This window comes from Strix aluco, chromosome 3 (genome assembly GCF_031877795.1).
Source record: "Strix aluco isolate bStrAlu1 chromosome 3, bStrAlu1.hap1, whole genome shotgun sequence".
NCBI classification, from domain to species: Eukaryota; Metazoa; Chordata; class Aves; order Strigiformes; family Strigidae; genus Strix; species Strix aluco.
In genome coordinates, this window is record NC_133933.1 from 124,345,425 (window position 1) to 124,360,582 (window position 15,158).

General features: G+C 39.2%; 1 protein-coding gene across 3 annotated transcripts in view; it reads left to right on the forward strand.

Moving 5' to 3' along the window:
* KLHL29 (kelch like family member 29) overlaps positions 1 to 15,158 on the forward strand; it is a 404,084-nt gene that overhangs the window by 144,570 nt on the left and 244,356 nt on the right. For all 3 annotated transcript variants that reach the window (XM_074820138.1, XM_074820136.1, XM_074820137.1), the window contains exon 3: positions 6,268 to 6,573. In XM_074820138.1, the coding sequence (XP_074676239.1) occupies positions 6,313 to 6,573 (261 nt within the window). In that variant the 5' untranslated portion in view covers positions 6,268 to 6,312. The remainder of the gene's footprint in view (positions 1 to 6,267; positions 6,574 to 15,158) is intronic.

Below are 15,158 nucleotides of genomic sequence, written 5' to 3' on the forward strand. Positions count from 1 at the left end.
AGACTAAATCAGGGGTTTACAAAAGTAGACCTTGCTTGATAATAAAGTTGTTTCCTTGCCCCTCAAATATTTCTGGGTCTTATCTTTCTACACAGCTGCTTGTAGTTCAGCTTTACACAATCTCTTGATTGGATTCCTACCGCCTTCATCTAACAAAGAAGTCTTTCAATGAAGTCACCCAAATGGAAAAAAAGAAGTTAAGTAAAAATTGTGAAAATGGATTAGTCAGATCCATGTAGGCTTATAACAGTGATTCCATATGTGTCTAAGAAAGTCTCTGTAGGTTATAAATAATGTTGAGCTCAAATAAAACATTTTGTTTATCACACTTCTGAAGTGAAGAGTATCTCCTGAAGCTGCCAGGTCCACTGGTACCCTATTCTATTTGTAAGATTTTCTTAAAGATACATTTACATGTGTGTAATATGTGTGCATGTATGACCTTACTATTGAGTTATATCCAGAATTTATAGTAATACTGATATATTTCAATATTATTTTGGTGCCATATGCATAAATTAATGTGTTCAGTCCTGTGCCTCAGGAAGAGGTGGTTGTGTCGGTATGCTCTGATAAAACTGCATCCAGTAACATTTCCCTGCAGCGTCTATCTGAAATCATTCAAGCTTAGGTACTTAGACATCTTCTTTATCAGTTACCGTTCTTCATGCTAGATCTGATTACAGCAAATCTCTCTCTTCTTCCTCATCTTTTTTTTTCTGTGGATCTCGTAAAATACTTAGGCTTTACATGCCCTTAACTGCTTTTGAAGCTCTCTAATAGGCTATTTTATCTGTACTTCCGTTCATCCAGTCTGAAAACACGTAATGCTATTTAGCTGCTTATTTTAATGTTTCAGACTCACTCTTTCTTCTTTTCTTCCATTTCCCTAATGACCGTGTATCTGCTTCTGTTGCTCTGTCTCCCAACCTCTCTTGCCTATCAAATTTCTCTAATGTTATTATTTAAAAGGTAAATTTAGAAACAAATGCTTACCCAGGAAAAATTTAAATTAAAAGGTTGACTTTTATTTTTGAAGTCACTTAATGAAGTTGACTAATAGTCTAAGCAATCTGATTCTCTAGCTTCAGACTGACTGAAAGCCTGTTTTTCCTTATATTTATATCTGTGAGGACAGGCGTTCTAAGGAGACCTTGACTAGATAAGCATGGAGAGCAGGGAAGAAGCTGCTCTAAGGCTCAGACTGGACTGTCATTTAGAGGAACATGAATAGGAAGCATTTTTTCTGCAGAACAGTGAGTGTTTTGGGCTTGGGGGAAGAAGGGCTGTGTTTAAATGTATTGAACATAAAATGAAATGTTAATCACTTAAGTTTAAAAATCTGCAGCAATGATCTGTTTGAACCTGGTAAGAGGCCTGTAGTTAGCACACTGCTATCTCAAATGCCTCTGGTCTTTTTCTTGCCTCTGTGTATGTGTGTGGAAGCTGTGAAAACAAGGAACAAACGAGCTTGCATAAGAGATGTGGTGAAAAATGAGTACCAGGAGGAACGTGGTTTTAAACTAAGAAGGTAGTAGGATTTCCAAATGGCCAAAGGTGTTTGGGGTGAATTTGGAGCCTGGATGTAGTCATCTGTGTAGCTACCCTATATGTTAGTCCTAAAGACACTCATGTTTTGCAGAAAAACCTTCTCAAATTATATTGTTGAGCAAGCTGCTTATATGAGACATTTCTAAAACTCGTGGTCATAGAAGAAGTTATTTTCTCTAGCAGGGGTACTCTCACATTGTACTTTCCCTCAAAAGTGATAGATTTAAAGTAATTTATTTTTAAAGTAATTTCTTTTTATGGTCTTCCTCACCTGCTGCATTGCATATTTTGGCCTTGGACAGCTAGAGAGATGGCTGTCACATTCGTCAAAAGGGCATTCAGTATTGCTTTGTTAGTCTGTTACTCTTCCCTGTTCTACCCTCCCAAGCCCATCTTGCTGTGAAAGTAAATTATGGAGGAAAGGGTTGGGTGCATTTATAATCCTCATGCCTGGCTCCAGAGTACTTTGCATAACCCTTCTCTGAAACCTGGAGGGGTGTCTTATGTTTTGGCATGATTTTTGCCACACATACACAGCGATGCAGTCTTTAGGGACTGAGATAGGCATTTTGTTTGCTTTGCCATATCACTAAATCTCATTTCAGATTTGTCATGGGATTTTTATTTTCCTCTAGTTGCTCGATCTCTCTTCTTTAGCTTATAGCCTTTTCCATGGCTCTCCCTTAAAACCAATTTGATCTCCATTTTGCTTTGAATTTATCAGTTCATCTGGTAACAACTATGGGTTTCTCTCTTTTCTTGTCTCTCTCTTTAGTAGGGTGGGTTTTTTTCCCTCTAAGAGAGTTTTTGTTCCTTTTGTCTGCACAGTAAAATCCTTTGATTCTGTGTGACAAACAGGAACACACATTTCATTTCTAGTCGAGATTAAAGACACCCGGCTACTCCAGTGATTACGTCTTGAGTAGAGAGTGGGGGAAGGCCTGTCTCATTGACTTTACCACCTTCACAAGAGAGTATGTCAGCTGAATTAGCTGTACAGAGTGATTTTCAGCAGTAACAGCATGCAGTATGCCTCCTTATGGACTTCTGTTCTGAGATACGCAAATCATACATTCTTTCTGTTGCCAGCTATGTCTACATTGTGGTTTTATGGCTCTGATGTAGGGTAGATGTATCTGAGATGGCTTTAAGCTTATCTGCTCAAGAACTGACTTCTAGATGCAGCAGCGGGGAGCTTTGTGCTAGCTGAAAAATCAGCCCCAAAACTGAGGTTGATGGATCTATAATTAGCCAAGGCCTAGCTGGGGCGGTGACTTCAGTGCAGACAGCACTGGGAGTTCCCCAAGTCTGAAGAACAAGGTAAAAACCTTCTTTCTCTTCCTTGGTGCCGTTTAGAGGGACCTGAAACTATTTAAGATACAAATGCCTGCATAGGAATGTTGACGACATATGAATTAATTGTAGCTATTGATATTGGTATTTGTAAGTATTAGGTATTGATCTTTCTCCTTGTCCCTGTCTCCCCAAAAGAAAGGGGGTTTTTTTTGTTTATTCCTAAAAAAAAAAAAAAAAATTCCAAAGAATCCATATCTAGAAAATTTTAGCCTAAAATCGTGTGTTTTGGAACCAGTAACGACTATGTTAGGATGAAAATGCTCGTATGTCTTTGATTACAGTGAGTGCTGTCCTCCTTGCTGTTCGTGTGTGGTTTCTACTGGCCTCCGTCACTGCCATTTCTCAAGATGGTTTATGCTGCCCTCTGTCAAGTTCTGTGCAGAGGAATGTGATGATTATACTTGGCTCAGGACACACTTCGTTGGAGAAGTTTTTCTTATGAGTACAAAGTATGTTTAAAGCATTATTATTATGATTATGATCTTTGACAAAAATAGTCTAGACAAAGCATAAGCTCTGGATCCAAAAATATATTTAAAAATTAGCTAGCCTGTTCACAAATCATTTCTTAACTCACCCAGCAGCTATTTATGAGAACATTTTATATTGTTTCTAATTTTAAACATTAATAGCAAGCACTAGCAGTTGAATACTCATTTATTAGATAGTTATCCCCTCTGGTTTTTCTGCACATCTTGTTGCTGTCAAATATTTTTGTACCCAGCCAAAGATGACATGTTGAAACAAGCAGTGTATCTTTAATGCAACACATAGAAAAAGATGTGATGTTCAGCCCTGGCTTTTTATTTTTATTGGAAATATCATGAAATACGGTAGCTGGACAAAGAAGTGAATTTGCTCGTGAAGAGAGTGGTGGGTTTTAAGTAAACTTCTTAATGCGTGGCTTAGTCGTAGGCTTTTTTCCTGCTTGTTATTGACGTAATTGCCTGTCAGTCTCATCTGATAGTAGAATTGCTGGGGGCATGGTGTCTTGGATCGTGTGGCAAAAACTGCTAGCTATTGACTTATGTGCATGTGTGCCTCTGCTCTCCGCTGAATTAAATGTCAGATATACTCAAGTGTGTGGGTGGGTGGGGGATATGTGATTTGGTTCTCTCTAGTTGCCTTGTCAAGAAGTACACTAATACAGCTAATGGAGATCCTCGAGCTCGGAAGCAGAAGGGCATTCACTTGACAGCCACCATCCAAACAGTCAAAAAAGAGAGCTTCATACTGCGGTGGAGACCGTGTGGATTTAAAAAGAAACTTTTCCAAAGGCAAGGAATAATAAAGGCTATTTTGAAATTGTAGCTTGTAGTTTATAGTCTCCCTTTTTGCCTGGCTTTGCAAAAGGTTTATAAAACAAAAGGAAGGGGGTTTATACCTGTGGAATTTATAACCTTTAAAGACTGTCTTTAGGTACTGATTTTATTGTGAGACTGTTGCCACTAGAGGAAAAACTTGCTTTCTTCACCTCTACTAAAACAAAAGTTTCTGTTTTCATTACAGTGTCTTTCACAGCACTTGTGTCTCTGGTTTTTGCTGTGTTTGGTGTATATCTGTCATTTCCATATGGTCCTCTGGAAAATATGAAATGAGCTTTCTGAATTAAAGTGTTAGATGGCCACAAAAATACAAGAAAGAAAATCTAAGTAAATATCAGTGAATCATCAACCCTCAAAACATCAAGCCAAATCTTGCATCAAATCCTACTGGTGAAAAAATAGCTGGCTCTGTTGGATTAAAAGGAATGTTACTTTTGCGGTCAATACCTACAACACTGCTGTGTGGTCCTCAATGTACACTGATGCTGAGGTGCTTCCTCCTGCAGAGGGGCAATATAACCATTGCAAATGCAGCTTCTTGGGAAATTTGGTTCAGCCTTTTGTTGAAGGTAATGATTGTGGGAGGGAATTTTTGGTTGTTTTAATGCACGTTTATATTATTGAATTTTTAACTGAGGTTGAGTTTTCTTCATCCCAAGCTAGTAGCTCTCTGGTGAACCAGGTGAACCTTTAATTACTTAGTCATAATAGTTGGGTATGTTTGCCTTTTTAAAAAATTTCTATCATGTGAATAACTAACATTATTGATAGGTGGACTGTTTTGTACCACTTCTAAGTTACATTTCTCTTAAGTAGTTTTTTATCTTTAAGTTTTTGGGTGAGTTTGGTTTCATCTCCCTCCTGAGCTGCTGTAAGCAGATGTTTTTACTGTCCATTTTTGTATCTAAGAATTTGTGAAACAAAATTGCTTCAACTGACCTGATGTTATTATTACAAAGAACTTACTGGATCGTGTGATGCAAATAAAATAAATCAGATGCTGCAGTGACCTAGATACTCATTATTTATTTATGGGAATAAATATATTTAGCATTTATTTATACTGTTCTTCAATTCCAAATGCTGTAAAGTTTCACTTACTCTTAACTCTGCTGGGAAAATAGCATTATTGCCACCATTCTGCAGGTTAGGAGACCTTGGCAGGAAGACTTAAGTAACTGCTCTAGGCTACATAACATATAATTATCAGAACTAGGATTAGATATTGGGAGTCTCAACTCTCAGCATTGTGTTCAGATGTCTTGCTCCTGGCAGATAAAATCTATGGATAACAAAGACTGAGGAGGTAAGTAATGATGAGGACAGGATGATCACACAAAGCGACTTGGTCATTTGATCATCTTAGGTATATTAGGTGTTTTAAGTCTAGTCAGAAGCACAGGAGGAGAGTATGTTGGAGAGGAGCCACACTGCAGAAAGCTCGAGCGTCACAGGGTGAAGCATTCCTGTAGGAGCTTCCAGTGAGGAGGTCTAGCAAAAAGGAGGGGAGGCAGCTGCGTAAAGTAATGTTTGACTTCGAAATTAGGGAAGTAATAGATAGATTTATGAGGCAGATTTTTATCCCTCTGATATTTAGTATTAATATTTGGTCAAAATATAAGGTGCAGAAAAGAGCTACAAAAATGATCTGAAGGCTACCGAGAAAACAGCAAGATGGAGCCGTTGGAAACATTTTTCTGCTATCAGAAGATCTGAATGATGATTTTCTTCTAACCTGGCTTTTCATGATTTGTGTGCTTGTTATTCTGCTGGAGCGTTTGGGCAGATGAAGTTTCCTCAAATCTGAGGGACTGGTCTCTCCACTGCATGCTAGTTGTCCAAATTCTCTCATCTGTGTTCTAGATAAACATTTACTACGCCACTCTCTTCCTCCTGGTGTTTAGCTGGGAGATGGGGAGGAACAGTGCTCTCCTAAAGAAGAGGAGGCATGGCAGGGACTTGCCCTGGTGATTATAGAGTACAATCACTGTGCTGGGACCTTTTTCCTAACTCCTCTTTGGTTTTAATCTTTCAGGCAAGCTCTCAAGTTCCCTTTGAGAAGAAGCTGCCCTCCATCGAGATGTCACGGCACCACAGCCGGTTTGAAAGAGATTATCGGGCCGGGTGGGATCGCAGGGATTGGAGCTCCAACGGCAATCACGTCAGCAGCACCAACTGCAGCAGCACTGTGAGCACTAACAGCAACAACCGCCCTGGGCTGCTGCCCCTGCCCATTGTCCCCTCCCGGCTCCCCACCCCGGCCACCGCTGCTTGCACCACCGTCAACACCGATGTGATCACGAGCCTGGTGGCCAACTCGTCTCCAGCTTCAACTACCAAAGTAAGAATTTAGTTGTTTTTTTGTTTTTTAACAGGGTTGATGTATTGAAGGGGTGTTAGAGATGGAGATTCATCTGTTGCTTAGCAAAGTCTGTGTTCATGGTATAGCCAAGAGGAGGAAAAAAATTTCTACAGGTAGTCTGTGTCTTTTTTATTCCTTCATGTGTTGTGCATACACTAGAATAGGTCTTTCTTGCTCCAAGACTGAGGGTTCCCATGCTCCTGAGAGGCCCAAGCACAGCGAGTGCTTCTTTCCTTTCAGCACTGCCTACATTTGGGCTTTCTCTTGCTTTCCCTGGAACATGTGGTTCCCACTTTTGCTTTTGGGAATGCTCTCCTTGTCTGTTGACCAAGGCAGAGCTGTGGTTGACAACAAGTGGATGTGGTTTCCATCCAGAGGGAGTGGAAAGTGACTAAAGGGCATCATTTTGGCTGAATGGTGTTTTTACTTCTCTTTAGCTGGTACTTTCCTATAAGGTTCTCAAAGCCTTGTTCTTAGTGCAGATTGGAGTGTAACAGTGGGACTGCTATAACCAGGCTCTCTCATTTGTGCAGAAATGCACACTAAGGAGTAGGAAAATGTTAAGCGGCAAAGAATTGAAATCACTAGTAAACCACTGGGCTTTTTTGTTCTAATATATAATTGGAGGGAAGAGGGTGACTTTTCCTTTATTTTTAAACATTTAGCTCTTCTAAATCTGCAAAGTACAAGTTGTTATTCCACCAGAAAGTTGGGGTTTCTTTCTGCATGCAAATTCAGGTAGAACAGCTGGGGAATAGAAAATCCTGGCAAATTGTAAAGGTGACCACAGCATTAGCAAAGTGAGCCAGAAGCACTGCTGGTTTTCTTTTTATGATATTTAACATTTTCTTTCAACTTGGTTTCATTTTAATAACTGCAAGTGCCAAATACAGCAGACGCAGACAGAAGGAAAGGAGACAATAAAGTTATTTAAAGTAAGCCAAGAGCAAGCTGAAATTTTACTGCAGTACCATTATTATATTGATTTTTTTTCACACTGTAGAAAAACAAGGTCAATGCTGCAGAAGGAAACATTAGGCCAAAGTTTACAGTGTGATTGGTTTTAAAAATTTTCCATAGCATCTTCAAATTATTTTCATTTGAAAGAAGCCAACCGGATTCTGATCAAAACATATTTAGAGTTCTCCAGATGCTATCCACCGATAGATGCATTTCAATCATGCTTTGTCTGGAGAAGATTGAGGCAATTTTGGAGCCAAAGCAGTCATTTCATTTATCATGACCTTTGTTCCTGGGTGTATTTAGAGTCCAACGATGGTCTGGAGCTGATCAGCCCTTCTCCCAGATGTTCAAAACCATTTTGAAGTGTAGCAGTGCCAGTAAACCATGTGTTTATTGGGGGAGAGGAGGCAGGAGCAGCAAGTTAAATGCCTTTTGATCATATGCTCAATGTGAACTGTCTTCTAAATTACCTTATTAGACAATTTTCTGATGGCTTTCATTAGTAAGAATGTTTTGGCATGAATAGATCAAAAGCAATAAATAGACAAGAATCGAGGTAACATGGGACACTTTTTATTCTGAGAATTGTTAATCAGCTGTGTAATCTCCCATAAAATAAATGTGTAAAAATGCATACAGTCTTTGCCCCAGCCTCTCCTACCGAGAATCAGATAAACAGCTCTAAAAATTCAAAATTGCTTGTACTAAAGAGGAAAAAACTTTGAAAAAGAAGTGAGGTAGGTAGGATGAACAGAGATGTAAGGGTATGGTGCCTAGCAAGCTTGCCACTAATGATGTGAAACAGTGTCAGAAAAAAACATCAGGTGCTCATACATACTCATGTTCACCCTGCCTGACTCTCCCTCTCCTTCACACACAGCAGATTTACACTTGTGGTTAGCAATGTAACCAGCCAGTGCCTTTCCCTTGTAGAATCCAGCTAATGGTTAGGCATAAAAAATTAAATCCGTATAATGAGGAAATCACAAGTCAGGAGAATAGCATGGTTGCTTGGTTTATTTAAAAAACAGGAATGTGCCAAGTTGCCTTGAGCTATGGAGAGTTCACAGTCTACCCTCTGCAGCCTTTTTGTGAGCATGTTTATGGGGTACCAGCTCATGGGGGGCAGGTGTCATCTTAAGCTGAATTTTTTAGTTCTGTTTTGTGGTCGGGAGCAGGATGTTTGATTGCTTAGCTGCCCTTCTGCAGTCTGAACCTTCCCCAACATTATGGCAGATGTCATTAAATTTAGTGGCAAGGGGGTGCCCCACACAAGAGGTGACATGGTGTTACAGAGCAAAGAAAGTATTATGGTGTTACGGAGCAAGAAGATCGAGAGCCTGGTTCTCCTTGTCTTGTTGTCCAAGCATACGGGTACAGCCAGCAATGTTCCTCCTCCACGCTGAGGACAGAAAGGATGCTCTGTGTCATCCAGTTAGCAGTTTTGAATTTAGCATATCTTCCTGAGCTGTTTGAAGATCTCAGAGCATAGAGGCCAACTGTCCATCTCCCTTCATTTTGTGTTCCTACTAATTAATTATCCTCCTAGTTAAAAGTTTGTTTCATTTTTTTTTTAATCACAGAATCATCTAGGTTGGAAAAGACCTGGAAGATCATCTAGTCCAACCATTAACCTAACCATTATAAACCATTTAGTCTGTCTTCAAACTTTTGATCCTTGGTTCCTCTAGTTTCCTGCTGTTTATCAGTTTTAGTAGCCTCCAGATAACTGTGTATCTTTTGTATCCTCTCCATTCTTCATTTGTCTTTCAAAATATAGGTACCGAAACCATATGCATCCTTTCAGCATCAGACTCACTATTCCCTTGCATGGCAATAATATTGCTCCCTTCCTCTGTTCCTGTGTCTGCACAGCCAATAATTGCTGCAGACTTTTTCACCAAAGTGCTAAGTCAATAGTTATTAAAAATACATATACATGCCATCGTCCTCCATTACATGTTATCAGAGTTGTAATCTTGTCAAAGGCTGAAACGAAGTCTGTTTGACAAGATCTGTATTCTGGATACCCATGTTGGCAGACATTGGGCATATTTCTCTCCTTCAGCTCCCAATTAACTGAATCCTGAAGTGTCAAATTAAAAATGGAGGAAAAAACTTCTTTTCTCTCTGACATGTAACTGAACTGTGAAACTCGCTGTGTTGGTGGTGGAATTGGTCAGGGAATTCATAGATAAATGGTTTTAAGGACCACTAGACTATCTAATCTGGCTGAACCATTTGGTCTTTAAATTATTATGTAAATGTATGTAAGATTAAAGACTTCACCCCGAGTTATGTGATATGAACGGAAAAAGCATTGGAAGAGAGAGAAAAAATTGATCACATTAACTGTTGGAGAGAGGTGAAACCATCTTCAGAGGGAAGCTTAAGATATATAACACCAACTATGAGGGGGTTGGGTTTGGTCTGGTTTTATGCTCTGGAAGAGCTTTTTACATCTTTCTGTGGAGGACTTTAGAAGGATTTTATTACTAATTATTAATGTGTAGGAGAACTTTAGAACTAATTATACTTTGCAGACCTTTGAAATTTATTCTCAAAGCATACCTGTAACCTTCTTACCACAGATGCTTTGGTACAAATCACACTTAGTGGATGTGCCACATTTAAGTGGTTATGGATGTTTGGTCTGAGTTATTTAAACAAAAGAGCTGTATTTTCCTGAGCTTTATTTTGTGCTGAACAAAATTACAATGATACTTTGTACTGCTGTAGCCCATTTCATCAGAGGCTGCCAGAAGACATCAGAAAAACTATTTAAATCTCAACCACCTATAAGAAATAGTTTAATGTTGCACTCCCAGTATACTGACAGGGGAACTGAGGCACTCGGAGGTAATGATTATTGGTTTTTCTGCTCATTCTGTGCTACTGTGAGCAAAGTTCCAGCTCTTTTACTCAGTTTGGCTTTTCTACCCTGGTGCTGTATCCAACGCATTGGGCCACAGACCAGCACCCAGAGTCACTGCAATTTGAAGGGATAAGTCCTTCGCTGGAGATACTTCCTCAACCCCTTGAATGCCTGAAGTAGTTGATAGGAGAGTGCAGTTCCTGCCATTAAACTGCTGCATTTGGATCAATTGCTCACACTCTGAGCCCAGGCTTGTACAATGATTGAGCTCAGGTTTGGGTTTGTCTATGTGTGGTGGGGATTTGGTTTTTTTTTTTTTCCCCTGCAGTAAGGTTATTTGTTGGTAGAAGGAAGCTATCAAAGAAATCCATGTAAGACTGCAGCACTGCTTAAGATATTGGCAACAAAACAGTCTAAAATTCATTTAAAGATGCTGCACACCATTCCAGCTATGTTTTCTGTTCATCTCAGCAGCACCCTCATTCTTTGTTGCTTTTCCGAATTACTTTGCGAGTTACTTGTACAATTTTCTCCATCAAAGCTCCTGTATCACAGCTTCAATTTAGAAGTGTTGTCATGGGCTGTAATTTGAAATTTTATTACCAAGAGATTTTTTGGTTATAGAACATTTACTTTTATCATCTCTATATTATTTTTAAATGCCTGAAAAGATTGATACATCAACAGAATCTGTGCAACACCAGGCGAGATCCAATTTTTTTTCAACCTTAATTTTAAAAACCCTTTGCTTGGAACATAAATTGATTCTTAAGCCCCCACACATTTAATGATTTGTTATTCTCAAGGTTAAACCTATGACAAATTTTATAAAAATGCCAGTCTTCAGTTTTGATCAGATTTTCTCTAGTTGAGCTCAGGGATAACTGTATAATTTTAAGTCTTTAAATAGCATAACTGAGAAGTGATCCTGGCCTCCTGTACTTACAGTACTCCCGTAGCATTTAAGACTTGTGTGTTGTTGCTACTGTAGTTTTTATCCCACTGTGGTTAGCCACAGTTATGATGTGGGAGAGAAGACAGAGAGGGTAAAACATTTGTTAACCTCTCTGGAAAGTCAGGCAAGGTTTGCAGGCGAAAAAATCGCCCCCACTGTCTTTGTCTCCATGCATCACTGCAACTAAATAGCATTAAAAAAAATGCGTGGGGAGGGAAGAAAAGTCTTCTGTTAAAGGAAAAACAAGTCAGTATGGCTGAAGAATGCATGGTAAAAAGGAATAAAGTGGAACAACACAGAAGTAAAATGTTGTATGCTTCTTTCCTTTATGGTCCAAAAAAATTTAGTTCCATCAACAGCAGTCTGTCATATGCATATGATTTGTTGTACATTGCAGAATTTGTGTTGTCTTCTCTCACTTCGGAGGTGATGATTTGCTAAGCTGGTGTATAGCTTCCACAAATATTTAAAATATTGATTAAGCAGAGGAAAAATAAACATGAATTGTTTTTCAAGTTACGCCTTATGTTGTACATGACTAATTACATACAACAATTTGCTCTGCAACGGTAACTGAAATTTATGGACTCTTTTTATTATAAAACATAAGAGGCTTGCATAAAGAGAGAGATTATAAATATTGGAATACAACAGTTGCTAGAAAACAGTCAAAACATGCAGTGATGAAGTATATAGGATTTGCTCTTCCAGCTTCTCTGTGCAAAGCTACTCTCCCTCCCCTGAGGGTTTGTATTGATAGCTGGCATATTTTTGTCACCATTTCAGATAGTAGCCTGTCAATTCTTTGATCTGGACATGGTGTAGCAGCCCAGCCCAAGTGCAATAATGGCAAAAGCTGTGTTAAAGATCCTTCTGATTCTTTTGGCAAATTACTGTGATGGTAAGTGAGGCTTCAGTTGCTGGAAGTCAAGTAGTGCAACGGATTTTTTTTCAGGAGCGTATTTTTACCTATGGATAAATTTTTAAAATAGATTAATGTCTACTTTCATTGGTAAATGAGATGCAAGCCCGTTCCCATCTATGCAGAGACTTCTGGTGCATATGAAGCTCTAATTATGTCAGACTATTACATGAATGTATAGGAAATCAGAACAATGCCCAGAGTATATAACACTTGATGGTTTGTAACAGAAGACAAAGACAGGTTTTCCCTGGCACCCAAATCGCATTCTCCTGGTTGTCTAGGTTTCAAAGTTCAATAAGCTTTGCACAATTTACTTTTTGGGGTGACACACCATTTAACTGGAGTGCAGCTTCCAGACTGTGCCTTCTTTGAGGAGTCTGCAAGCAAGGAAAGACAAAGTGTATGATGTTGGCAATGACATGCCATTGCACCAGCAATGGTTCACAAGGGTGAAACCAGCAGATTGCACTGTGAAGAAATATCATTATAGTATCCTCCTGGTATCATCAAGTAATCTTGAGGGTTGCTTTTGAGGAATGGACAGAGCTTGTACCAGGAATGAGAGAGGGAAACACAGAGGTTTGATCATTGACTCCCAGGAGACTTTTTCTCTTTTTGCTAATTACGAATTGTCCAAAAATCGCTGTAAATTGAACTTAGCAATGACTTCTGCTGAAGTAATCATATTAAGTTACTAAGAAAAAGTTACAACTCCTGGAAGGTAATTGTGCCACCAAGGAAGATCAGTGGTGGGTTCCAAAACTGACATGTTGAACGCCTTGAAATAGAGGAACCAATTCTTTGAACAAACTGGAGAGATGCCTTGGGCATTTTTCAGACTCTACTGTGGAAGGCTATTCTTAATGATCTGTGGCCCTAGAGAGGGCTTAAATTGTGTTGATGATCTGTCACTTCCTCTTACTGGCTTATTTTAGCTTTTTTTTCTCAGATGTATTTTTACATATTTTTAATAGTGTAGAACTTGGAACGTACAAAATGTGATTCTAGTTTGTCAACTTTTGCAGATACTTTATTGGACTGAAATTGGTCTGAAAGCCCTGGCATGCTAATTAATCTGTAAAGTCATAAAAAGCTGCTTGGATTTTTTGACTCGCAATGTGTTTATCATCTGTTGAAAGAGCTAAGAGGTCTGGCCAGTTTCTAGGCCCAGTTCCATTTGAAGATGAAAGGCAGCATTTTTGAAGCACTAATTGACATAGCCAAGTACTTACAAGGTCACAAACATGACAGATTTGGATAAAGAAAAAGGAGTATTTCTAGGCTTTGGCACTTTGATCAAAAGTATCTTGACTTCCAAAAGGGATAAATATCAGTAATAAGAGTAACCTAACCAAAATGTGTGTTGGCCAGGATTTAAGTGCTTGATTCTTTGAAATGATTTAGAGTTCTTTTTATTTTCTTACTTCTTTCTCATCATTACTTCATTTTCACATGTATTCCTTGGAGATTATCCATTAAAAATGCAGCAGAATATATATTCTGCCATTCAGAAGCCATGAGTGTTTAGTCAGAAAATTTGTCCCAGCCTCCTGTCAGGCTAAAAAAGCCTGTCTGAGAGCTTCCTTGCCTATGATTTGATGTTGATTACTAGAAGGTTTATTTTCAAGGAGCAGTACTTCTGAAGGAGGGCAGGTTATCTGAGTTGTAGATGCTTAAAATCCTAATGTTGGTTGCTATCATTTAGGAATGTGTTGCTGTTGTCACCATCAAACATAGCTACAAAAAGAATTTTACAGGAATCATTTGATGGTTTCCTATTATTTTTGCTGTCAATGCCTAACCTTGCCAGGTAGGCCCTGGAAATTGCTTTCAAGAAAGCTGACCTCAACTACGTAATTTCTGATTTTGGCATTTCATGAAGGGGGTAACGTCAGAGAAATCACTGAGTGAGGGGATGAGTGGATTAAGGTATATGTTGGGTGCAGACGACCCTGATGCAAACAGTTTGTAGAAGACTGCAGAAGTGGCTGGGTGGGATGTCTCCATACCATAATTTTTGGTATAAGTAACAGGAAAACAATGGTCATTTTTTAAAATACAGTTTTAATGCATATCAGAAGGAAAATAAGTTGTTTCCAAACAGATATTTTTTTGATGCCATTGGTTTCCTCAAATTGCTGATTGATTTGCACTTTTCAATTTAGAAGTTGCTTGCAAAACAAATGAACCGAATGAATAAAAAGAAAGAAATGGAAGTGAGCCAAGCTTCACCTCTCCCTGTGATTTCTGTGGGCCTTGAGTTCCTGCTTGATACGACAGTTGTCTATGAGGCTGATAGACATAAAAATAAATTTGGGCCTGGGAGTGATAAACAGTAGATTGAACTCTGCTCTCTGCCTCCTTGTACTGCTGAACGCTGCACCTGCAAATGCTGGACACAGGCTGCTGCGCTCTGGGCATACTGGAAGCTCTGATCAGTCAGAGCTGACACTCCAAATTGACATTAAAGCAGCACCACCATCCTGTCTACAGTGCTGAAAATCCTCTTGAAAAAGTGCCCAGACCCTTAAGAGGAGCACGAGGATCTTGTGACTTGATGGCATGAAACGTAGGCAGCCTGTGCTGTTTCGACAGAAGATTGCTCTGTTGATGCCACTGAAGTAATGCCAGGAGTCACGTTACATCAGCAGTGCTGAACTGTGCTCTATCCCAGCTGAACAATGCACACAAGGTGCAGAAATCTTCTGCATAAATGGAAATACAATGACTCAACTACCTTGTGAGTGGGCACAACACAGGTTTATTGTCAACGCCTGCAGGAGTACTGTAGGGGAGACCACAAAAAGAATTCCTCACACTTTTTCCCAACTCCAGTTTCACTCTCT